The sequence below is a fragment of the Leuciscus leuciscus genome, assembly GCF_965113295.1.
Source record: "Leuciscus leuciscus genome assembly, chromosome: 3".
Taxonomy (NCBI): domain Eukaryota; kingdom Metazoa; phylum Chordata; class Actinopteri; order Cypriniformes; family Leuciscidae; genus Leuciscus; species Leuciscus leuciscus.
Genome location: NC_138727.1, coordinates 64,383,949 through 64,411,422, shown reverse-complemented (window position 1 = coordinate 64,411,422; position 27,474 = coordinate 64,383,949). Strand labels below are relative to the sequence as shown.

Genomic DNA, 27,474 nt, shown 5'->3' with positions numbered 1-27,474 from the left:
CCAAGCTGCTTGGCAATTTCCCCGTAGCCCTTTCCAGCCTTGTGGAGGTGTACAATTTTGTCTCTAGTGTCTTTGGACAGCTCTTTGGTCTTGGCCATGTTAGTAGTTGGATTCTTACTGATTGTATGGGGTGGACAGGTGTCTTTATGCAGCTAACGACCTCAAACAGGTGCATCTAATTTAGGATAATAAATGGAGTGGAGGTGGACATTTTAAAGGCAGACTAACAGGTCTTTGAGGGTCAGAATTCTAGCTGATAGACAGGTGTTCAAATACTTATTTGCAGCTGTATCATACAAATAAATAGTTAAAAAATCATATATTGTGATTTCTGGATTTTTTTTTTTTAGATTATGTCTCTCACAGTGGACATGCACCTACAATGACAATTTCAGACCCCTCCATGATTTCCAAGTGGGAGAACTTGCAAAATAGCAGGGTGTTCAAATACTTATTTTCCTCACTGTATATATATACAGTAAATATATATATATATATATATATATTTTATAATGCAAGTTATGTTGTCTGTTTGTGTACTAATATTTACAGAAAATGTATTAAAATATATATTTTTTTCCAAATCATTTTGTCCTGTTATTATGCTGATAATTTTACTGAGAAACAGTAGTCCTGATTTTTAGTGCGTCTTAATCTTATTTCTAACCTGTTGTTTCTCTTGTTTCTGCCTCCATTGAATGTAAAGACTGTAACGACCAACGGTTACCCTGAGTGAGATGTCTGTTATATTATATTATATTATATTATATTATATTATATTATATTATATTATATTATATTATATTATATTATATTATATTATATAAGATTTAGAGCTGAGGTCATGTGTGAAAGGACAAATCATCTAATTTGTCTCGTCAACTTATTACACTGTGTACGCTGTGTTATGTCTCCCCCTTCAGGTCAGAGGGAGTATTGCGAACAGCAAAATCTGTGCACGTGAGAAGAAATGACCACAACAACCAGTCCAGTAACAGTCAGGTAAATTAACAATCGGTAAAACAAAAAGGTCTTAGTAAATAGAAGTGGTGAAAAGTGAATTAACCTTCTAAGTGTCTCATATCTGTTACACATTTTAGGCATATTAAACTATTATGAAATCAAACAAATTGTGAAATAGCGAGTCATTTCATTCATTAAAATGACTTTGCGTACATGATCCTGGAACGTTCTTAGAGCATATTTAGTTGTGAGCTGAGACAGCCCTCATTTGTCAGAGGGTTGAGTTGTGACAGGACCCCAAAACAGCCAGTCTAGACACGCAGAACCCGGAGAACCGGCAGACCCGTGATTGACGGCGGAGGCCACCAATGAGAGCGGAGCTCGGGAACGTGGAGGCGGGGCTTCCAAGGCTTAGGAACGCGCACTGTGAGCCAAGTGAGAGTTCGCGAGCGTTAATAAAGGGTTAGGTGTCATCTTCTGTAGAAAGTCTATCCGTTACAAACATTTCTCAATAAGTTCTCGTCAGCTGGTGTAACGTTCAGCATTTCTCAGGGATTTCTTTGGGCGGAGGATTGAACAAGCGGAGCGCAGGCAAGTGCGTTTCATGAGCAGTGCGCGTACTTTACAGTTATTATACAGCCTACGCAATGCTTTTACATGTATTTAGTTGATTCTTCAGTTAGCATAACGTTTTAAAATAATGGATGATGAAAAATGTTGTTATTCCATCCATTTTAGCTTTACAGAATAGAGTAAAACATATATATTTCTGTGATTACTGTCTTTTTGTAAATGAAAAAAAGTATAATAGTTCAAATGAGGAAATTATATATCTTTTTTACTTTGTCAGAATAATTTAAACATTTTCAATTGGGTATTTATATGTACAATTGATCATTTTTGTAACAATGAATCACTGTCCAAAATTCTGCTGTCATTTCCATCACACCAAGCATTTTAGAGAATAATTGATTTTTCTTATTGAAATGAGATGTGATGACAGTGGAAGAGAGTTAGCTGTCATTACCAAAACCATCAGTAGCCTATATGAGAATCGTAATTCAGAAACAATTAATATGTTTACTTTATTGACAGCTAGCAGACTTGATCAGGTTCAAGGCTCATCCACCTTATTTAAAAATGAAAAAATGCCATCACATGTCATTACCAAGATTTACCAATAATTATTATACAAATTAGAGGTTAAAATGTAGATGGACGTCTAAGGGAAAGTGTATATCGAGGTCTTCTAACTGGTAACCATTTCGTTTTCACTGGTTAATTTGAGGTCATGTAGTGTCAGAAACACACTTATCCTCAATGAACATGTGTATTAATTAACAGCTTGTTTCCTCTGGTCTTCTGTGGTCCAGGATGGGTGCTGGAGACGGGTTTCGTGCCCCAGTCGCGGTGATCGCTGCCGGGCTAGCGAGTGTCCTGGGCCTCTCATGGTTCTGGAGCTTGGTGGCACTTTTAGGAGTTTATCTGTGTTCTGGAGGATGGTGGTTTCTCTATGTGGCCGCATGTACCATCAAGAGAGACGTTATGCAAGTACAACCTACTTTCTCTCACTTTGTTTAGTCGTGTTGTTTGGACCTGTTTGATTGTTTTTAAATTGTGCAAATGTGCAAGTCTGGATATATTCTCGATACTACATCTCAAAATTGTGAAGATCGCGACTCAGATCGTGGATTGTGGTTGTTTGTTATAAGATCGTAATATGAAATTGAAAAGATTGCCCCTAGGATGGCGTAAAATGACGCAGAGAAGATTGACATGAACACATCTACTATTAGTCATGAAACCTGTTAAAAACAGAACTACGTATATCATACACATATTTAAAGGGGCTGTATGTAACTTTTTCACTCTATTAAAAGCATAAAAATACCATGATATGTTTGCATATATTGAGGAAACATGCTAAGTTCACAGACTCGTTCCTCTGAATAACACTTCTACAGCCAGTTATTATACTCTGAAATGTGTGTTTCCAGGCTGGAATGTGATACTTTACAATTTACGATCCAATTTGCCGATTTTCATTGTCTATTGCGCTCGTTCCTGCTGCGCGTGCTCAAACTGACGACTCGTGTGAGCGCCGTCGAGTCTGTGGAGGCGGGAGAAATGACGATCTCCGATATTTTTGAATTTCTGCAGTACCTGTTTCGACCACTAGCTGTGATTCTTACAGATTGCACCTTTAACTCTGTCTTTGTCTCTTCCAGTGGTCTGTACGTACTGTTGCGTGTGAAATTCTTCATGTATCATTATACCCGTACACGCAGCACCGTCCCGTCCATATTCGCCCGGCAGGTGGCGCTCCACCCGCACAAACCGGCTCTCATAGAGGAGTCCACGGGCGAGGTGTGGAGCTTCTCCGAGCTGGACCGGCGCTCTAACGCCGTGGCTTGGTGGGCCGTGGCGCAGGGCTGGGCGTCGGGGGACGTGGTGGCCATCTTCATGGAGAGCCGCCTGCCCACGGTGGCGCTGTGGCTTGGACTGGCCAAAGTGGGTGTGGAGCCGGCGTTCATCAATTTCAACCTGCGCCGCGATTCGCTGATGCACTGCGTGAACGCGTCAGGAGCGCGCGGGATGGTGTTCGGGGCGGAGCTTCTGGACGGTGAGATGCGCTTTTTATTGTGTTCGTCTGTTCGCAAACTAAACTGTGTTTTTCAATGGCCAGTAGAGATAGTGTGTGAGAGGTGTGTCTAATAACTGATGGTATATACATAATTCAATATGAGCAAATAAGACCAAATTATTATTATTATTAATTTTTTTTAAATTTTAGCACAATATTTACTCAAAATTAGTTTAATAACTGAAATCTGTTGTTATTTTATAAGCTATAATATGTTGACATTATATATATATATATATATATATATATATACATATACACATATATAACATTTTAATTAATATTATTTCATTATGAGTTTTAGTGGCATCATCTACTCAAGGCCGGACAATTTTTTTTATTCAATCAGATGCTCAATTAATTATTTTATTAATTCAATAAATAATCAAGTAATAAATAATAACATAAATCAAGTAATAAATAATGATAATAAATAAATAAATAAAATAGATAATAATATAAAAAAAATATATTGTAATAAATAATAAATAAAATATAAATAATGATAATATTTTTTATAACAATATGAAGTAATATAGTAATAAACATAAATAATGATAATAAATAAATAAAATAAACAATAAATAATTAAGTAATAAATAAATAATTAAGTAATAAATAATAACATAAATCATAAAATAAATAATGATAATAAAAAAAAATTATAACAATATAAAGTAATATAGTAATAAATAACAAATAATGATAATAAATAAATCAAATATATAACAATATAAAATAATATAGTATTAACTAATGGATATAATGATAAGTAAATCAAGTATATAATAAGTCGCATCAGTTCCACTAAAAGTGAATGTGAATAGCTCACATGTGTGTGTGTGTGTGTGTGTGTGTGTGTGTGTGTGTGTGTGTGTGTGTGTAGTGCTGCTGGAGGTGAAGGGGTCTCTGGGCTCGCTCTCTCTCTTCTGCACCGGTGTGTGTCCTGGACTCGCGGCGCTGGACTCGCTGTCGGCACAGAACCTGGACTCACTGCTGGCGTCATCGCCACACACACCGCCCGTCGTCTCACACAGCAAGGGCTTCAACGGTGGGTGTCACACTCCACTCTCTGTGTGTATGGATGACTGATGGTGTGTGTGTGTGTGTGTGAGTGAGAGAGAGTGAGTTTTTTAACGACAGGTAAATGCCTCTACATGTCTTACATATTTACATATTTTAGATTTTGCAATCGTTCCGTTCTCTCAAATGTCTGTTGTCATGAGGGCACGTCCGGGTCACATTTCACTGCGAAAACCAAAGGAAAAAATGATGAAAAGACACTTCTTTATTTTTCCTAAAGTAGACAAGTCTATTTTATGCCCCCGTCCCTTTATTTTTTACCTTATGATATTCTGTCACTCAAATAAAGTTTGATTTTAATTCTTATAATTATTTTAAATATATTTATTTATCAAAAGTCAAATTTATTTATACAGCACCATAAAAAAACAAAACAAGTTGAATGTTATGAGCAACAATAAATACTAAATCTAGTAATAATAAATAATAATAACAATTTATGATGCTTGTTTATAGTATTATATATTTATTATGTTTTTAATGTTGATTCTCATTAGATTCTGATTACATCATATCATCATATCATAATTGAATCATCACAGATATTACCTTGATAAATACATGCTTTTATAACTGGAATTTTATGTGTACAATATGTTGTTTATGATATAATCATGAGAATAATCTTAATAGTCTAGTTATCTTGTTATATTATTTATTATGTTTGCTTTATTTAAATCTGCATAAATGAATCATCATAGTCAAATATTGAATATAATATACATCAAATATTGTCTGATGAATAAATACTTTTACTTAAAATGTATGTAAACAATTTAAAATATATAACAAATGCATTTAAGGATATATATATATATATCATTAGATACAATTATTAAGCTAATTACAATATATAAAGTAACATTTTGGGGGAAATGTGCTTGAAAATGCAAAAAATCCAAATAATCTTAAAAACAGGTTTAATTTTCTTTATGCACAATCTAATTTCTTGTCTTTTTTCCTCGTGAGTTTGAGTTGAAAATGAGCCGGACGTGTTTTTGGCAGGTCGCGTGAGATTCACCCCTTTATAAAGAGAGATTACGTGTGTTTTCAGCCAGAGAGCGAGTGGTTAAAGTGGGGAAAAGGTTACATACCAGCCAAGAGCGCATGAAAGAGAGAGAGAGAGAGAGAGAGAGAGACTGAAAGAAAGTCTGAGGCACAAAAGCAGATTGTGTGAGAAAAACACGATGAAGGGAGAAAGAGAGCAGAAACACATCCGGTCCCTGAGGACCAGATCAGGAGAAACACAGCAGTGTCTTACACAGAGTAAATGTGTCCGAGGGGGAACTCTCATTGGTTAATCAACTCTGACCCAGTCAGCTGTGTGTGTGTGTGTGTGTGTGTGTGTGTGTGTGTGTGTGTGTGTGTGTGTGTGTGTGTGTGTGTGTGTGTGTGTGTGTGTGTGTGTGTGTGTTTGGTGGTACACTCATCTCCAGACGCCAGTCAAATCTGACACAACTGGAAACATGATTCACACTATGTATTCCTGACCTTTCCCCCATAATGCATATGTGGGATCCAGTTCGATTCATGTCCTCTATTACACAACACACGCAGTCAATGATGATTATTAATGTGTGTATAGTGTGTGTTTATTTCAGGCTAACTGTAAATCACATGGAATAAAACAGGGCTATTACAGTTATGGACAACCTTGAAATATAAGGGCCATGTAGAGATAATATAAAGATTTACAGGCCTAGAAATGTGCAAATCCTAAAAATGCATAATTTTTTTTAAATTAATGTTGATTTTTTACAAAAAACAAAACAAAAAACGTAGTCAGCTAAAAAATATTTGAATTTAATGAGGAGAATTTTTGTAAACAATATACTGTATATATTATAATAAATTATTTAATATTATTATTATTAAGTTTTTTTTTATTGTAAAGCACTTTATGATGCTATATAAATAAATTTGACAAATACATATATTTAAAATAATAAGAACGATTACAATAAAACTGAAGAGTGAAAATAAAAAATAATTAAATTTAATAAAATAAAGTCAGAAAGTATAAAATCTCACTGCTTCTAAAATAGTCTTCTTTAGACGAAGTCTAATTTACAGGCCTGAAAATAAAAAGTCATAGACATTTTTATAGTCAATATAGATTTTTTTTCTTCTAGTTTTGCTCTGCTATAAAATATTTAATTGAAATTGCTCTTTAAGTGCAATCAGAATAATTTTTGTTAAATTCGTCACTAAAATGTATGGAAATTCATTGGCCAAAATGTCAAAAGGCATCTTTTGCTGAAATAACCTCTTCACTTAAAAACTGGACGGATGTATCCGTTTTAGAGTTAAAATAATACTAAATTCCATTGTTTTTCTTTTAGGGCTCACGTTAGCATGTAGTAATTCTAATAATCTTTACAAACGAAGCTTTGTGAGTGTGTGCTACAGGATGAGCTGATGTGTGTCTCTGGTCTCAGACAGGTTATTCTACATCTACACCTCAGGAACGACAGGTTTGCCTAAAGCTGCCATCGTGGTTCACAGCAGGTTTGTGCAACACTGCTCTTAAAACACTGAGCAAACATCATCTGTACGACTGCTTGGCTCTGTGTGTGTGTGTGTGTGTGTGTGTGTGTGTGTGCGCGCTGTGTCATCTGTGTGTGTGTGTGTCCACAGGTACTATCGCATCGCTGCGTTTGGATATCACTCGTTCGGTCTGCGGCCGGATGATGTAGTTTACTGCTGTCTGCCGCTCTATCACTCCGCAGGTTTGCAGGACACACACACACACACACACACACACACACACACACACACACACACACACACACACACACACACACACACACGTTCAACGCTCGGGTGTGTGTTTCCCGTACAGCGATGTAACTCGCTGCTTCACTACTTTACGACGCACCGCTGGAGAAATCAACTAGCTCATCACGACTGTTTTTCGTGGGGAATTTTTTAGAAATTGAGATTTATACATCACATGAAAGTAGTAAATAAGATTTCCATTGATGTATGGTTTGTTAGGATAGGACAATATTTGGTCGAGATACAACTATTAGATAATCTGGAATCTGAGGGGGCAAAAAAATCTAAACATTGAGAAAATTGTTCATTTATGTTGGCGATTGTGCAGCGTTCACTCACACAAATACATGTTTTATATATTTACGGTAGGAAATTTACAAAATGTCTTCATGGAACATGATCTTTACTTAATATCCTAATGATTTTTGGCATAAAAGAAAAATCGCTAATTTTGACCCATACAATGTTTTGTTGGCTATTGCCACAGATATACCCGTGCGACTCGAGACTGGTGACGTGATCCAGGGTCACATATTATTGCAAATTGGTGGTTCAACCACGTTGGCTATTTCTCATTTTGCTTTATTTTGCAGATTCAATCATAGGCTCGTTCTTACGCACTAGAGCTCGTTCACACATGCGCACTCTTCAAAAACTACGCTTTAAATCTCATGACAAACTAAAAGACGTAAATGACATTTGTATATATTCTAAATCAAAGACACAGTTCGTACAGAATGTCAGCTTGCTTATTCTGCTCAAGATAAGGATTTATTGAGTCCACGTCATGCAAACTGGAAACTCTTCTTCTAACCGCAGGTCGAGAGCTGTCGTTACACACACACAACTCTGCGATGCTGTTTGCGAATGTTCGTTATAACGATGGTTTCGGGAAACGACAACTCGCTGAACTGCTGATAATGACAGAACTTGCGAACATAAGGCGCGTTTCCATTAAAGATTTGCGCAAAACTTTTGCGATATTTTCTAAATATCGCTAAAAAACTATTGCGAAATGACGGCGTTTCCATTAACCGATGTTATGCGACTAAAACGTTATTTTTTCCTCTCGCGATAAGTCATTCCAAAAATCATGGTAACGGACATTGGTAAGTTTATATCACAGCCACGTACCGCACTAGACATTATTATTATTAATGGAAGGAAACGTAGGCATGTTATCCAAGCATTAATGGCAAGGAAAGACCCTTATACTGTGAGCGGCACATATGAGGAGTTTCTGGGTTTTTCTCACTCATTTCTTCTCCGAGGTCTTGATTGTGGCATTTCTTTGAGGTCTAGAATCCAGTATTTCTTTCATTCTTTTGTCTTTTATGAATTCAATAAAAAACTCTGTCTCGTATTCTGTCCAAACACACCGCGCCTTCTAAGTCAGGTGACCTGTAAATGCGCAAAAACTGTTTCCATTGCAGTTTTGCGAAATATTCCTTGCGAAATTGACGTATTGGGCGTATTTTCAATTTTCAATTTCAATTTGCGCAATTTGAAGGGTAATGGAAACACGGCTATAGTTGGCTGACGGTGCTTTCGGGAAACACACCCCTGTTAAGCGTATAGATTACAACACCACACCGCTAAGAGTGCCTTGAGTAACTCTTCATTATAGGGATATAGACCAGGCTGGTAAATTGGCCCATATTTGAGTTTACTGATATACCAACCGGTGTAATAGTTCACCTTGGGTCAGATCCATAATCTACCAACAGCCCTGTCAATGGATAAACAATTTGTTCTTGTGAGCTTGAGTAAATATTGTGTAAGATGGGTGTTTGTTTAAATTCAGCACTTTTTGTGTGTATTATTTACATTATCAGGTTAAGTAAATACTATAAATGGAAGTATATACCAGCATGTTATCATCAGAGATCACCACTGACCTTTTAAAACCTTTTAATGGATGACTACCAGCTCATTTGGACCCTTTTCATATTTTGTGTATATTACGCTGGTATTAAACAACAACAACAACTTACATTTAGAACATAAATCTGAAGATTGAATTAAACCGGTTCAAAATTCTTATTTGATTTTGTTGACATTAGAGATTTCTGTTTTTATCACTAAATAAATCAGAAAATACTGTCAACAATAAAGGAAAAAGACATTTACACCATAGTTTTTGTAAGGATGTATGCAGGGAAGCTGAAGAAGACAGAAGACTCAGGTTCAACAAAACACTTGACCAAGAGTGAAGGCAAGCGTGAGGCTTAACGAACTGAAACCAGATCATAAATGACACACAGCTGAAACTAATGAACTAATGATGACGGTAACCATGGAAACTCAACAAAGGAACATGAACAAAACAGGGAAACAGATCAAAAACAAACTAAAACCAAACATAACCCTGACAGTTTTCTGAATAAAATATTAAATATTTATCAGGCGAATTTTATATGAACACACCCCTCAGTAAAAACCTTCATATTATAGATATTAATAAAAAATTTAAGTTTGGTGTGTGTAAGTGCTGCTAAAGTGGAGAAAAAAACTCAATTTGAGAAAAAAACACCTTTAAGAAATACTGTATGTACTGTAATTGAAATCTACGAAAGCAAATCAAATTGACCAATGCATGAAAAAAACAATGTTTTCTCCTGCAGAATCTTGCCTTAAATATCTTTAATCTCAAGTGACCAGTTTTTAACATTCAATCCAGAAATATCTATACTGAAAAAGATAGATATATCTCTATATCTGTATAGATCTATAAATATATCTATAGATATATCTAAATATATAGTAAAGGTATTCAGTATGGAGACTTTAGTCTGTGTCTCTGCGGGTTCTTGAAGGAACTGCCACATTAATTATCCTTTTTAAATGACGAAATATGCCATTGAATGTATAGTTTAGGTCACATGATCGGTGTGATCAACCAATCAGCTCCCTTCTTTCTGTGTTTTGCAGGTAACATCGTTGGCGTGGGTCAGTGTCTGCTGCACGGTCTGACTGTGGTGATCCGCAGGAAGTTTTCCGCTAGTCGTTTCTGGGACGACTGTGTCAAATACAACTGCACGGTGATGACCTTTGACCTCAATCACAGTCATGTTTGATTGGCCAGTGAGAGATCCGTCTAGTGCAGCTGATCTTGTAACTGGTGCAAGGACAGTAAATTATCAGACTTTTACAGCGCATTTTTCATTCAAATCAAATTTTATAGTATTTTGGTGCAAATTCATGTCACTTCACTGCAAAAAATGCTTTCTCTAAGTTAGTGTTTTTGTCTTGTTTCCAGTCCATATATCTAAAAATTCTTCAAGAAAATCAAGCATTTACTGGATAAGTAAAACGCCATAAGAGATTCTGTCTTGTTTCCTGATAAAAAAAGATCAAATTAAGTGAGTTTTTACTTAAAACTAGCAAAATTATCTGCCGATGGGGTCAGAAAAATTATATTGTTTTCCATTTGAATTAAGATTTAAAAACTCACTTAATTTTATTAATTTATTTTTTATCAGAAAACAAGATATAATTTCTCATGTTATTTTTACTTATCTAGTAAATGCTTCTTGATTTAAGTTATTTTTTTTGTTTTATATATTTGGACTGGAAACAAGACAAAAATACTAAGTAAGAAAAGCATTTTTTGCAGTGTTCAAAATAAAAGTTAAATACTGTACCATGAAGAAAACCAGTTTGTGACAACCAAGATGTGTCGTATACAATAAATAATTGGCTTTACGCTCTACTAATAAATTTAGTTTGTTTTTAAGGTCTTTTTTGTTTACTTTTGTACGATAAATGCTTATGTCTTGTGTAAAATATGACAAAAGCCAATTGAGAACCATCAGGTTATAAAACTATCAAAACCAGCAGTGTTACCACGTGCGCACAAATACATGTTTTTTTTTTTGTTGAAGACCGTAACTTTTTCACTCTACTAAAAAATTTAAATACCATAATATGTTTGCATATACTGAGGAAACATGCTAAGTTCACACACTTGTTCCTCTGAAAAACACTTCTACAGCCAGTTATTATACTTTGAAATGTGTGTTTCCAGGCTGGAATGTTTGTTTTTGTTTTGGTCTGTGAAACTGCACGTTTTCATTGTCCATTGCGCTCGTTCCTGTTGCGCGTGCTCAAACTGACAACCCGCGTGAGCGCCGTCGAGTCTGAGGAGGCGGGAGAAACCACGATCTCCGACATTTAGAATTGGACTGCAGTACCTGTTTCGACCACTAGCTGTCATTCTTACAGACTGCACCTTTAAATAAAAGTTAAATGCTGTTTGTGTGTGTTTGCAGGTGGTCCAGTACATCGGTGAAATCTGCCGGTACCTGTTAGCACAGCCGGTCCGCGCGTCCGAGTCTCTTCACAAGGTGCGTGTTGCCACGGGCAACGGTTTGCGGCCCAACGTCTGGGGAGCGTTCACTAAACGCTTCAACATAAAACGCATCGGTGAGTTTTACGGAGCCACCGAGTGCAACTGCAGCCTGGCCAACATGGACAACAAGGTGCGTGTGTTTGAATCTGAACTCATTACATTTAATGGGCCCTATTGTAACGATCTAAGCGCGTGATCTAAAGCACAAGGCGCAAGTGCACTTATGGCGTGCCCGAATCCACTTTTGCTAGTTTAACGACGGGAAAAATGGTCGGCGCTCCCGGCGCATGGTCTAAAAGGGTTGTCCCTATTCTCTTAATGAGTAATGGGTGTGTTTTGTCCCTATTCTCTTAATGAGTAATGGGTGTGTTTTGTCCCTATTCTCTTAATGAGTAATGGGTGTGTTTTGGGCGTAACAATATTTAAACCAATCAGAGTCTCATTTCCCATTCCCTTTAAAAGCCAGTTGCGCTCACGGCATGGCGGATTCGCTATTTACATGACAGAATTTGCAAGTGGAAAAACTGAATGCGTCTTGAGATCGCAAACGGATCTGCTCGTGCACGAGGTTTAAGCTTTGTGTGTGTGTGTGTGTGTGTGTGTGTGTGAGGTTAAAGCTGTGTGTGTGAGGTTAAAGCTGTGTGTGTGTGTGTGTGTGTGTGTGTGTGTGTGTGTGTGTGTGTGTGAGGTAAAAGTGCGCAAGCAGACCATCTACGGCACGAGCCGGATTCCACCATATCTTTATGTACACATTATTGATCTTTTACATTGTAATCCTTTTATTTTTTATATTTGGCTTGTTTGTGTGCAGCTGTGTGTCCCTGTGTGTGTAATAAGCAGAGTGTGTGTGTAATAAGCAGAGTGTACGCGTGTTGTGGACCCGCCTATAGGCGCACATTACTAACACGCTCATTAAATAACAAACAAAATATTGCGCCATTGACTTTAGAGCAGGTTTCAGTCGGTCAATGACTCAGTCTATTTCTGTTCCTCAAAATAGCAACGTGTCAACAATGCGCCAGAACACACACCTCGTTCTCAGACCAGCTGCCCATGGGCTACAGATGGGCGCAAATGCATTTGCTATTTAAACAACGTGGCGCAGGATGTGAAAATGATAACTGTGTCAGGCTGAAACTAGCACACACACTCGCGTCGCACCTGGCGCTGCATTCCGCTGGGTGTATGATAGGTATTATTAACGTTTTATGTTTATAAAACGGTTAGTTCCAATCCTTGATTCTGATTGGTCAATATATTCACAATAAAACACGGCTATGACCGCTTCACCCAACGGTTCTATGTATCACAACACAACACCCTTAGCAACCACTCTTAGCAACTTAAACACATGTGTGATCTCATTGATATTGTTCATTGAAGCTATAGTGGAGTATTGTGAGAGATCGAGTAAGTGTGTGTTCCTGCATTCACAGTAGACATTGCATTTTCCTTCAGGTCAGTCCTATAGTCATAATAAAAAAATCCGTTTGAATGTCCACTGCCATATCTTGTCCTTTTAACAGTTCAGTGGTTTCCCGAGCCTGTAGTCATCTGTCAGTTGCGTCTTCCTTCTCTGTGATCACAAGTTTGAGTCCTTTCAATATAAAAGTCTTCTCTACCGACTCACTCATAAACACAGTCTTTGTCTCCATCTAATGGTGAAAATTTGTATGTAACTTCTGTTGCTGTTCACGGTCAGGGACAATTTTTTCCAGTGGAAGGAAGGCTTTTAGTGATTTTACTTCATGAAAGTTGCATTGATACATATTTTTCGGCTTTAATATTTGTATTGTGTGGCAACCGTTTTATAAAAGCAATAAGGTTCTCGAGGCAAGTGCTGTATCGTGAATAAGTCACGACTGAAGGTGTTACTGCGCTTCGCGTCGTGCCTAACAGCGCCCTTCAGCCGTGACTTATTCACCATACAGCACAGCCTCTCGTACCGTATTGCTTACGTAATGTGGTCCTCCGGCCAGGTGGGGGCGTGTGGCTTCAACAGCATGATTCTGCCCAGCATCTATCCCATCAGACTCCTGAGGGCCGACGAAGACACGATGGAGTTAATCAGGGACAGTCGAGGACTGTGTGTCCCGTGCAAACCTGGTGAGAGAAACACACACACAAACACAATCTGAACCTGAAAACACACTGTAGATGTGATTTATTTCAATAATAATAAACTGCGTAAAATATTAGATATTTTTGTGAAATGACTTTATAATTGAAACAAAAACGTCTGGGCTCAGTAAGATGTTTTAATGTTTCTGAAAGTCTCTTCTGCTCACCAAGGCTGCATTTATTTGATCAAAAATACAGTAAAAACAGTGAAATATTATTACAATTCCTAATAGCTGTTTTCTGTGTGAATATAAATAAATGTATTCCTGTGATTAAATCAGAATTTTCAGCATAATTACTCCAGTCTTCAGTGTCACATGATCCTTCAGAAATCATTCTAATATGATGATTTGATGATCAAGAAACATTTATGATTATTATCAATGTTGAAAACAGTTAATATTTTATATTCATATTTTCATATATTCAGGTTCTTTGATGAATAGAAAGTTCTAAAGAACAGCATGTACTTGAAATAGAAATCTTGTATCATAATACATTTCTATACTTTACTTTTGATCAATTTAATCCATCCTTGTTGATTAAAAATATTAGTATCTGTAAAATATAAATAAAAATAAATCATACTGACCCCAAACTTTTGAACGGTATTGTATATTTTCCAATAATGATCTGGTAATCGTACATTGTCCCTTCCTTATTGAAACAAAGTATGTGGAAGTAGACTGAATGATATATCGTTCCCTTTCGTGGTCACTCCGAGTTACGTCGGATGACGACGATTGGGGTTTCGCTTAGAAGCCTATCACCTTCGAGTATATAAAACGAGCCAATGGCAATGAAATGCCATGGGTCTGCGGAATTTGCCTAGCGTAACTCCGCCCGCCGCAGGGGGTATAAAAGGAAGTACGCTGGCACAATGCAGATATGTTTTCGCTTCGGAGCCAAGAGTTTTCTTCACTCCTACAAGCTATTCTGTATCATCTTCACTCTACGAGACGAGCGGCTCTTCAGTGTGTTGGTGTGACGGCGTGTTCCAGCGAGATCGCATTGCCTGCTGCTGATCTGGGCAGTGATCTGCCGACAGTGTGTGTGTTTCTCCCTGGGCGCTTCAGCACTCTGCTGAGCTTTTCCTCTCTCTAAAAGAGCTGCACGAGGCACGTCTTTTTCAAGACGGCTCGCCCGTGTATTTACTGGATGTGGGCGCGTGATTCATCTGCCTAACGGTCACGAGCGCTGTTTCGCGTGTTGGGCTGATTCACGCTCGGCAGCGCTCGTGGGTGAGTCACGTTTTCTCTGCGGGAACGTGACCATCGCGATGTTTATAGATCGAGACTCAATGATCCCCGTGTGGGTAGAGTCCCCTCTGCCACACCCCAATCTATCTCTTCCTCGAGAGGGGATACTTTGGCTGGTGGCCAGGGTGATCTGAGGGTTACAGTGTGGCATAATACCGACGAGCATTCCTCGGGCCACGCCCCCCTCCACATCGCAAACCGTGGGGCTTCCGTGTGTACCTGGTTCTTCTTAGGGACCCAGTGTTTTCATTCGGGGCTCCAGCAGGTGGTGTCATGTCACTCACAGCATCACAAGGCGGGCTTGATTCCTCTGGAAATGAGGATTCGACTGCGTTGCCTCCCTCTGGAGTGTCAGCGTTAGTCGAGTCAGATCTAGAGCTGATGGCCATGCTTTCCCGGGCAGCTGAAAGCATCGGCTGGAGTGGCGCCGCCCTCCCCCTGAGCGCTGTAGGCTTCCCGGATGTGCATCAGGACGCTTCCGGCCCGCGGGCGTCCTCCGCCTTCGCTGCACTCGATCGCGTGGCGATCATGGGCTGTATGTTCTCTGTCACTATCGTGGCACAGGCATGCAGTGCTGTGTGTCGCCTTCGCCTTCGAGGCAGTGCTGACTCGGGAGTTCTGTCGGAACCGGCCGCAGTGGAACGCTAGTCCTTCCCTGGCCAACACTGACAGAACGCGGAAACTCGACCACGCCCCCTTGCTGGGACGCTATGCCTCCCATGCCCGGCTTGGTCGTTCCGCCGCGCACACTACTGACCTCGCTCTCGGGCGACATCGGTACCTGCGTGATCCTGGGTCAGGTGGTGTCCACTAGAGTGGTCCAGACATGGGCTCAGCCAGGTTGATGTGAGGGGGTCTGAGAATTCATTTTCTCAGCTCCCTCATGTCCCAGGCTGGGCTCCTCGGCGGTGTGGTTGAGGACTGTACCCTACAGTTTTTGACCCCCCCCCCCAGAAGCAGACTGAGGCCTTCTGCACCGACGGTCATCCGTCCGTGCGGTCTCCTTAGTCTGCTTCCCGCCGAGGCCACCTCCATGCGGCTCCTCCCCTCGGGCCTTCACTGGCCATGAGCAGGAGGAGGTCGCAGGAGGGCGGCGCTGCCCGTCTCCGCCCCTTAGACTGCCACGCCAGCCTAAGCAGCACTCTTGAAAAGCCCCGCGGCCCGCTAAACGCCAGGCTAAGCGGCGCTCCTGAGACGGGCAGCTCAGGATTGGCTTTCTTTTCTCTACAGGAGGTGGTAGCAGGGCCACTCCTTCCCCCGGTGGAGGGCCGGGGGAGAATCTTTTGTTCTCCACTCCCCGCTGCTCGTCCCACGACGGGCAGCACCCTAATGTGGTTAAAGAAAGAATCGAAATTCCCAATCCTGAGCCTACAGAGTCAGAGGGCCGCAGTGCGCGCCACCCTCGGGTCCCGCCACTGCCGCCCTCCTCTGTCCCAGAGGTCTGGGATGACAGCACGCGCCGCCCACGGGCCACGCTCCTCTCATCCCCCTCTGTCGCCAGACCCCTGCCAGAGCACGCCCCCGTGGGACGCGCGCCCTCCCCTGGCCTCCTCTGGCAGGACGCGGTTAATGACCGTGCCCCCGCACAGGGCCGCGATGCCACCCTCGCCGGTGCCGGTCATTCCGCCTCGCTGCCCCACCGACGGTACGTCTGTGGTTCGTATGACCCCGCTGGTGCACTTTCTGGAGGCCTGGCTAGAGCTTCCCAGACTGTCCCGCTGGGTCGCGAGAACCATCAGGCTCGGCTACGCGATTCAGTTCGCGCGATCTCCTCCCCGCTTCAGCGGAGTCCGCTTCACTATGGTCGGTGGCAATGCCCCTGTCATGAGAGCGGAGGTCGTCACCCTGCTGGCGAAGGGTGCGATCGAGATTGTCCCTCCAGCCGAAATGAAGTCCGGCTTCTACAGCCCTTACTTCATTGTACCCAAGAAGTCCGGTGGGTTACGGCCAATCCTCGACCTGCGCGTCTTGAACCGCTCCCTTCACAGGCTGCCGTTCAAGATGCTAACGGCCAAACACATCCTCCAGTGTGTGCGGCCGCAGGATTGGTTTGCAGCGATCGACCTGAAGGACGCTTACTTCCATGTCTCCATTTTACCTCGACACAGACCGTTTCTACGGTTTGCTTTCGAGGGGCAGGCATACCAGTACGCGGTTCTCCCTTTCGGGCTAGCCCTGTCTCCTCGCGTCTTTACGAAGGTCGTCGAGGCAGCCCTTGTTCCCCTTCGGGAACACGGGGTTCGCATCCTGAACTATCTCGACGACTGGCTTATCCTAGCTCACTCTCGAGACCAGGTTTGCGAACACAGGGACCTAGTGCTCCGGCACCTAGTCCGTCTGGGCCTTCGGGTCAACTGGGAGAAGAGCAAACTCTGCCCCGTGCAGAGGATCTCTTTTCTCGGTATGGAGATCGACTCGGTCGCCATGTGCGCGCAGCTTACGAGCGCGCGCGCGCAGCCACTGCTGACTTGTCTTCGTCAGTTCGAGGACAAGAGTGCGGTTCCACTGAAACTTTTTCAGAGGCTCCTGGGGCATATGGCATCCGCAGCCGCAGTAACGCCGCTGGGATTGCTTCATATGAGACCGCTTCAGCTTTGGCTTCGCGATCGAGTCCCGAGGTGGGCATGGCAACACGGCACGCTCCGAGTCCCAGTGACTCCAGCCTGCCGTCAGACCTTCACCCCGTGGGCGAACCTCAATTTTCTACGGGCCGGAGTGCCCTTAGAACGAGTTTCCCAGCATGTTGTTGTGTCAACAGATGCCTCCAACACGGGCTGGGGCGCCATGTGCAATGGTCATGCTGCCGCGGGCTCCTGGACAGGACCCCAGCGCCTTTGGCATGTCAATTGCCTCGAGTTGCTGGCTGTACGTCTCGCCCTGCACCGCTTCCATGCGCTGCTCAGGGGCCAGCACGTACTAGCCCGATCAGACAATACCGCAACAGTAGCGTACATCAACCACCAGGGTGGTCTACGCTCCTGCCGTATGTCGCAACTCGCTCGCCACCTCCTCATATGGAGTCAGAAGCATCTGAGGTCGCTTCGAGCCATTTATATCCCGGGACACCTGAACCAGGCGGCCGACGAGCTGTCTCGAGTTCGGCCTCTCGCTGGAGAATGGCGACTCCATCCCCAGACGGCCCAGCTGATTTGGGATCAGTTCGGCGACGCACAGGTAGACCTGTTTGCCTCCCACGACTCGTCCCATTGCGACCTGTTTTACTCCCTGACCGAGGGCACGCTCGGCACGGATGCACTGTCGCACAGCTGGCCGCGGGGCCTACGCAAGTATGCGTTTCCCCCAGTGAGCCTTCTTGCGCAGACCTTGCGCAAGATCAGGGAGGACGAGGAGCAGGTCATTTTGGTTGCCCCGTATTGGCCCAACCGGACCTGGTTCTCCGAACTAGTACTCCTCGCGACAGCACCTCCCTGGCCAATTCCTCTGAGGAAGGACCTCCTTTCTCAGGGACGGGGCACCTTATGGCACCCTCGTCCCGATCTTTGGAACCTCCATGTGTGGCTCCTGGACGGGACGAGGCAGGTTTGAGTACCCTACCACCTGCGGTGGTGGCTACCATCACTTCCGCTAGAGCATCGTCCACGAGACATGCCTATGCGTTGAAGTGGAACCTCTTCGTCAGCTGGTGTTCTTCTAAACATCAAGAACCCACGAAATGCCCGATCAGTGTCGTGCTTTCCTTCCTGCAAGATGGGTTGGAGCGAAGGCTGTCTCCCTCCACCCTGAAAGTGTATGTTGCCGCCATTGCCGCACATCACGAAGCAGTTGATGGTAAGTCTCTGGGAAGGCACGACCTGATCGTCAGGTTCCTGAGGGGAGCGAGGAGACTAAATCCTCCTCGTCCTCCCTTCGTACCCTCTTGGGACCTCTCAGTGGTTCTAACTGCCCTGCAGAGTGCTCCATTTGAGCCTTTACAGTCAGTGGAGCTTAAGTTCCTGTCAATGAAGACAGCGCTCCTGGTTGCATTGGCCTCCATCAAGAGGGTAGGGGACCTGCAGGCATTTTCGGTTGACGAAGCGTGCCTGGAATTCGGGCCGGCTAACTCTCACGTGATCCTGAGACCCCGGCTTGGATACGTGCCCAAGGTTCCTACCACACCCTTTCGAGACCAGGTAGTGAACCTGCAAGCGCTGCCCTTGGAGGAGGCAGACCCAGCCTTGGCACTGCTCTGTCCAGTACGCGCCCTCCGTGCTTACGTAGACAGAACGCGGTGTTTCAGGACCTCAGACCAGCTCTTTGTCTGTCATGGTGGGAAGCTGAAGGGAAAGGCTCTCTCAAAGCAAAGGTTATCCCACTGGATAGTGGATACCATTGCTTTGGCATACCAGCAGCAAGGTCGTCCGTGCCCCTTGGTGTGAAAGCCCACTCCACACGTAGTGTGGCTTCCTCTTGGGCTCTAGCGCATGGCGCCTCGCTAACAGACATTTGTAGAGCTGCAGGCTGGGCGACACCCAACACATTCGCGAGATTCTATAATCTCCGAGTAGAGCCAGTTTCTTCTCATGTACTCGCTTCAACCAGCCGGTGCTAGATTCTGCTCAGGTGTCTTCGCTTGCTCGCCATTCCTCTCCACGGACGGGATACGTGCGATATTTCTCTCAGGTGAGTCTGATAAGCTCTGAGTTTCCTCCAGCACTGGTTACGTCAACGCCTGAGTTATGCCAATCTGCCATAACGCAGCTTTTGCGCTTGACTAGGTGCCTCCATGTGCATGGTTCCCCCTCTGGGCGACCCCCACATGTGTATTCCACTGTAAGTCTCCTTGTGAGCGTGTGTCTTTCCCTTGGCAAGCCACCTTGCCACCCCTGGGGTTTAAAATTCCACCTGCGGCTGGACACCCCAGTGATTTTCCATATGCAGCCCTCTGGGTCATATGTGTATTCTAAGTCCCCCCCATCAATGGCTGGGCATAACTGCATATTTCTCTCTGGAGATATGCTTCCCAGTGTACCTTGGTATCCCTGTGTTAAGTAGGACTCCTTCGTTCGTGCTAGTCTCACAACAGGGAGCTCAGACTTACGCAGGGCACTGGAAGACAGCCGAGGTGGCGTGATTAGACTGGAACCCCAATCGTCGTCATCCGACGTAACTCGGAGTGACCACGAAAGGGAACGTCTCGGTTACGGATGTAACCCTCGTTCCCTGAGTGGGAACGGAGACGTTACGTCTTCCTGCCACTTCCGCTGTACCGCTGAAAAACGCCTGGGGCTAGTCTCGGCTCCTCAGCGAAGACATATCTGCATTGTGCCAGCGTACTTCCTTTTATACCCCCTGCGGCGGGCGGAGTTACGCTAGGCAAATTCCGCAGACCCATGGCATTTCATTGCCATTGGCTCGTTTTATATACTCGAAGGTGATAGGCTTCTAAGCGAAACCCCAATCGTCGTCATCCGACGTAACGTCTCCGTTCCCACTCAGGGAACGAGGGTTACATCCGTAACCGAGACGTTTCTTTTAATATATTAACACATCATGTTGTGAATATTATCTACATATTTGCCTGGCAACTGGAAGCAAACGGAGCAGCTGTGCAGTTTTCTGAACACAAAGTCTCATGACAGAGTAAACAAGTGCATTTCGAAAGTGTTTCAAAAGGTCTTCTTTTATATAATTTGTAAATGGGTCAAAAGGCATCTTCTGTCTGGCTAGTGACGGTAACGTACACTTGGTGTGTCCTTGTTTGAGCTTAAAAAAACACATTTCACATCAGAGACAAATGACAGCCAATGAGACTGTGGTGTAAATCTGTGTTATTTCAGGGGCCGTTTAACACCATTTTCAACTAAAAACGGGAAACTCTTTGTGTTTTGGCACACGACAACAGCGTTTGGGCCCTGAAAATGCACGTTTTTGAAAGTTACACTGTTATTGTCTCCATGTAAACAACAAAAAACATGATTTTGTGAAAACGGTGACATCATGGCGGCGCATATTACAGGCGCGTATTGTTTCTTTTACAAAGTGAAGTCGCCAAATACTGGCCTGGCAGCAGATTTCAGTGATCTTAATTGTTTTCACAGATCGAAGTGTACGGGATCATTTTGACAATGTTGTCGTTTGTACGCGAAAAACGCGAAGGAGAAACTTCTCAATTTTTAGTACATCGCTGTTGTGTAAATGTACCTTAGTGTCATTGAGATACTATTATAGTTTTTTTTTTTATTAATATTTTGAAATAGTTTTTCTAATTTTATTTCACATTTTAAGTATTTTTTTCATTTTTTAAATTTGTATTGGTTTAAAAAAAATGTCTATATAGTTTAAATATTTTATTAAAATTTTTGTTATTTTAGTACGTTAAGTTAAACAAAATAAAAATGAGATTTTTTTTCCTTGGAAACTAGCTGAAATAAAATCAGTTATAAGTAAGAAATACGTTTTACTTCAAGTAACGAAAATGTTTTTTATCTTTTTATTTTAGTTAACTATAATTACCCCCCAAAAAATTCTCTTCTTTCTCTCGCCTTCTTCCTTATTACATCTTTTACTATATATATATATGTATATATATATATATATATATATATATATATATATATATATATATATATAAAATCAGCATTGTTCTACACAATTTTACACACACACACTTCACATATAATTACACGTACATCCTACTTTCTGTTTTATGTATTTTGTATTGATGGTATCGCCTGTATTTTGTTCTATGTTCTGCTTTAAAAAAATGAAAAATGTAAAAAATAAATTATTGTATATTTACCCTGGTGTAAATATGCGCCTACAAGACATTTAGCCCCACAATACTAAGTTTTTTGTGTATTTTCTGAGCATTTTAGGAGAACCAGGGATCATCGTTGGCAGAATCAATCCACACGATCCATTACGGCGTTTTGATGGCTACGCGAATCAAGAGGCCACCAGTAAAAAGATCGCACACAACGTCTTCAAAAAGGGCGATTCTGCGTATGTATCAGGTAAAGTCGAAGCTCTCCGGATGCGTCCCGATCCTCCGGGATTCCTCTCACTCTGTGTTCTTCTGTCTCAGGGGATCTGATGGTGATGGATGAGTTCGGTTACGTGTATTTCCGGGACCGAGGCGGAGACACGTATCGCTGGCGGGGCGAGAACGTCTCGACCACGGAGGTGGAGGGAGTCCTGAGCTCTCTGCTGAATCAGACGGACGTGGCCGTCTACGGCGTCTCAGTGCCAGGTTAGGTGTTCGAAATCATTAGCAGAAGACGCTAGGGCTGTAGCGATACCTTCATGTCACGATACATATCGCGATACTGTATTCACGATACCATATTATTGCGATACTCCAAGACATATAATAATAAAAGAAGTAACAAAAAATGTACTGTTGATTAAAATGCTAAATTTGGTGTTATATTGTGTGTGTAAATGAATAGTCTTGGACTTGGTGCTGGAAACTCAATGAACAGTAGAGACACCAGAATAACAATATTCATGATTCTTGATTTTAGACCAATATATTTGCACTCTGACTAGATATATTTAAAATAATGTTGGACTTTTTACTGGTAACATCAGACATTTGGCATTATCAGGACACACAAATATTCCCACATTGCATTATTATACATTATATTCAACATTATGTGTAACATACACAATACATTTTGTTGGATTTTTGTATTGCGATATATTGTAATATGATATATTGTTACACCACTAGAGGACGTTTTAAATAAAGAAAAGAGCTGCAGCTGCTTTATATAATGCAGTGGGGATTTTTTTAGCCGAGTATATGCAATAAAATTGTTCCATCCATGCCTCTCTTTTCTTCACCAGGTGTGGAGGGGAAGGCCGGAATGGCCGCCATAGCGGATGTAACGAATAACTTTGACTGCGAGGCTCTTCTGAAGGACATGCAGAACACTCTTCCCTCTTACGCTCGGCCCGTCTTCTTACGGCTGTTACCCGAGGTCGACAAAACAGGTGACGGATCCATACACCATTCCCCACAATCTTCCACTGTTTTCCTCAAACATACTCTGTAAAAAATTATTAAAGTTCAATTTAATGGTAAAAATGCTAAATTAAAAACCTGTTAATTGGTTAATACTTCCCTAGCGATACACTAGAGATGTGCGGATCAGCTGAAACGTATCCCAGATCTGCTGTTAAAGATAAATCATCCGCCCGCCCAAACCTATGATGTTTCCTGATGTAGATATCCACACCTCATCGTCACGTTACAATTATTAAGATTCTCACTAGCTGCGTTTCCATTACCCTTCAAACTGCGCAAATTGAAATTGCGAATTGGAAATACGCCCAATGGAAACACGTCAATTTCGCAAAAAACTCCCATTTATCGCAAAAAAGTTTTCCCGCTCGCATGAGGAGGTTTTTTAGGCAATTCGAAAAATAAATATTTCGCAAAACTGCAATGGAAACAGTTTTTGCGCATTTACAGTCACCTGACGTAGATGACGCGGTGTGTGTGGACAGAATACGAGACAGAGCTCTTTATTAAACTCATAAAAGACAAAAGAATTACAGGAATAATGGATTCTAAACCTCAAATAAATGCCACAATCAAGACCTGGAAGCAGATCTGAGGGAGAAACACCCAGAAACACCTCATATGAGCCGCTCACAAATATAATAAGGGTCGTTCCTTGCCATTAATGCTTGGAAAACACACACACATCTCCGTCGATTAATAATAATGGCCAGTGCAGTGGCTGGGATATAGTACATAAACCTACCAACGTCCGTTGCCATGGTTTTTGGAATGATTTTACTGATCGCGAGAGGAAAAATGAAGTTTTAGTCGCATAACATCGGTTAATGAAACCGTTAATTAAGCGTGATGACATGGTAGCATATTACACTGAAGTAGGCGGCTTTTAAAGGTAAGGTTGGCAATTTATTTTAATAAACACTCTTTGATACACTGGCTGAAACTCTATTCACATCCTGATAGCAATCAATAATAGAAGTGGTCTAAATATTAAAACATGTACATATACCTTCTGTATATGGTATAAATTAACTAATTAAATTGACTAATTAATGTAAATTATCAGAGAGGTTGTGGAGTCGAGATGAAAAACAAAATAAATAAATAAGTAAAAAAGAATAATTTTATAATAATAATAATAAAAACAAATACATAAAGAATAGGGAAAAAAAGAAAAGAAAAAAGAAAAAGTTTAAGAAATAACTTTTGTTTTTCTTCTTTAAATTTAAGTTCAATCCATAAAACCTAAAATGTTGCTACCAAGTTTTTTTTTTATGGTGAAGTTCTGGCAACCACAGCTGTCAGTTTCACCGATTCTTTTGTTTAACAGTGTAAAGGCCCGTTCACACCAAGCACGATAACTATAACGATAACTATATTTGCGTCCACACTAACGAAAGATAACGGTCTGTTTATGCTAAGCTCGCGCTGCGGTTTCAACGTGTGTACGACGTCTTTGAACATGTTTCTGCTGTTTCTTGTTGCATTTACTTTAACCAGCCGATGTCCTCAGCATGCTGTGCTTCGAGTGAAGCTAGTGTCATCGATCTAATAACCTAACAGTGAATTTAGAGACGTAGTCAATATAGTGGAATAAAAACAATATAATAAAAACTACTTCAAAGGAAGCAAGACAATGTTGTGGAAACGAGCACTGGATACCTGAGGTAATCCTGTTTATGAACCATTGTTTTCCTTATCCATTTAATCGATTAACTTCCCCACAATGTCGTCTGCGATTTTAAATGTGCGAGCCCTTAAATTCGAGTGTATTCTGATTGGCTGTCAGTGTTTTATCGTTCGACAGCTGGAAAAAAATCGTTCTGAAAGTGATCCCAACGATATCGTTCCTCATATCTTTATCATTATAACTGTGGTGTGAACTCTTGCTATTCTTTAATATGGAGAATGATTTTTAGAACTATATCGTTAACTTTATAGTTATCGTTCTTTGTGAGAACGGGCATTAAAATCTTTCATGTTTTTCATCTCCAGACACATTTAAAATAAAAAAAACTCGCCTACAGAAGGAGGGATTCGACCCACGACAAACCAGCGACCAGCTCTTCTTCCTCAACAGCCGTTCGGGGCGTTACGAGAGCCTGACGGATGCACTCTACAGCGACATCATGCAGGGAAACGCGTCTCTATAAGAGCCACACTGAGTCTTTATTGTGTAAATGTCATAGTGGGGCTTCAATACGCAGTTTATTGTTCAAAATCAGTGAGAGAACTGCACTACAATCGAGCTCATACTTGACACACTGTTCGGGTAGCACTTGAAACTAGTTCTGCCTTTCACATCATTCTATAGTAAAACAAGTGGCGTATTTCAATTCAGGCACATCAGTAACGGCTGTGGAGTGAGACTACTTTTATTATTGCAGACTTCCTACATGTTTATAGAGTTTTCTGATTAGAAATAATGGACTGAACTCACTCTGTGAGATTAAGCTGAACTAAACACGTGATTTTTTTCCTCAATGGATAGCATAAAATGTCTCTCTGATATCACTGAAATAGGTTTCACGAGGTAAACATTACTGTAAACGGTTGTGGGGGAGCAGACTAGACTAGATGATCAGTTGCGCATCATTTTGCATGTTTGCGTTTGATGGTTTTGGAGAGGTTTTCCCATTCATCTGCAATCGAGGACGAATAGCTTTATCCAGGTATTATTGATTTACAGCACTGTGTATGTGGTCAACACTGTAACTGAGTCTTCAGTCTTACAGATTATAGACTAATAATGGTAATAGTATTACGGACGAACAGTATGTAAAACATCAACATGTAGAATTTCTGTTTTTAAAAGCAAAGACTTCTGAGCAACTCAGTCTCAGTGAAGTGTGTTGAATCAAAATATTTTGATGTGAAATGTACTTGATCATTAACCATTAGAAACCCAGTCAGCAACACAGTGTCGGCCCCAGATGGGCCGTGTGAAAGCCATGTGTGGGCCGGATCTGGGCCGACCCTGTGTTGCTGTCCGGGAAATCAGATTGTTTTATTCTTTTTTTCAGATGTTTTGACTATTTTACATTTATTTGAACTCGATTTTCTAAACAATTTTAATAAATTTTAACGTAACAATAAGTACATGAGCTTGTTTATTTTCCAGCTTTAGATAATCGGGCTTAGAGAAAACAACGAGAACAAATGCTGCGAAGAGATTCAAATTCTTCTCTTACTCTCATTCTCATAGAAACACTCAAAGAAAAGTGTAACGGATGATCATGTTCTGTCAGCATGTCTTGTAAAGGCCGTCCAAAGGCTGTTAAATCTCACATAAAGACACGGAACAGTCTGACTGGAGCAGGAGATCCAGCATAGAGGGGTTCAGTGAATGTGTGTGTGTGTGTGTGTGTGTGTGTGTGTGTGTGTGTGTGTGTGTGTGTGTGTGTGTGTGTGTGTGTGTGTGTGTGTGTGAAGGACAGAGTGTGTTTAGTCATACGATTATTGTGCGAGACAAGATATCTTAAACAAGAACACTTCAGCTGCCAAGACCGTGCATTACAGCCGAACAAATAGTCATAATGGGCTTTCGCTCCGGATAGTTCTGGGATCTCACCACCAGGATGGTTCCCCGATAACTAATGGTTCCCCTAGGAATGTTTTCCTGGTTGCGTTCGCACCGCCAGTAGGAACTCTGAAGTGACGTAAGACAAGCTTGTTGTTGTGACTTTTATTTTGACGCTGCTGAGAACGCCTGAACACAGAGTGCTCACATTCTCCCTGTTCATTAGTTTACAATCTAATGCGTTATTAGACAGAACTGTTATACATAGAAAGTAGACGGTAATGAAGAGTTATTAGCGTATGCGTGTGTTGATGTCCAGTGTTACTGAGCAGAAATGCATTATCATGTTTCTCTTGGTCTCCTCAAAGTTGTGTCGGATTTTCTCCTCAGCGTAAAGTTTAGAGGCTTATCTATCACTGTTTTCCATGTTCATAGAGTTCGTTTCTGGAGTAAATATATAAGATATAATCTGTGTTTACACAGCCTTTTCAAAAATCAGCGAGCCAATCAGCGAACACTAACGCCACGGATAGTTCCTTTAGCGCTGGTTTAGACCGACTCTGAAGAGTGGCTTTCTCACCAGAGGAACCTCTACGTCGTTCCTAGAACTATTGGTGGAAGTTCCCGGTTTTTGGCGTGTTCGCACCGCAGGAACTAGGAACCATTTTAGTTCTGGGATCTCCTTTTGGAGGATCTAATTTATCCTACTTCAGAGAGCAGTGAATCAGCGTGAGTGAAACTAAAGATGATGTGACGAGCAGCTTCTTCTCCATAGTTCTCCTGAAT

At 41.7% G+C, this 27,474-nt stretch overlaps 1 protein-coding gene across 4 annotated transcripts; it reads left to right on the top strand.

Annotated features, from left to right (window-relative positions):
* The first annotated feature begins 942 nt into the window (after positions 1-942).
* Positions 943-26,264, top strand: slc27a1b (solute carrier family 27 member 1b). Of its 4 annotated transcripts, none has more exons than XM_082165171.1 (13): positions 943-1,002; positions 2,337-2,510; positions 3,192-3,586; positions 4,494-4,658; positions 7,129-7,198; positions 7,328-7,419; positions 10,400-10,509; positions 11,740-11,949; positions 13,799-13,925; positions 22,015-22,152; positions 22,224-22,388; positions 22,991-23,137; positions 25,164-26,264. In XM_082165171.1, exons 1-13 carry the CDS (start codon positions 971-973, stop codon positions 25,319-25,321), a joined length of 1,983 nt encoding a protein of 660 aa, XP_082021297.1. In that variant the 5' UTR covers positions 943-970; the 3' UTR covers positions 25,322-26,264. The 4 variants fall into 4 exon arrangements, with proteins under 4 accessions (XP_082021297.1, XP_082021298.1, XP_082021299.1 ...); XM_082165172.1 differs by lacking the exon at positions 943-1,002 and adding an exon at positions 1,379-1,554; XM_082165173.1 differs by lacking the exon at positions 943-1,002 and adding an exon at positions 1,379-1,558.
* Positions 26,265-27,474: the final 1,210 nt, after the last annotated feature.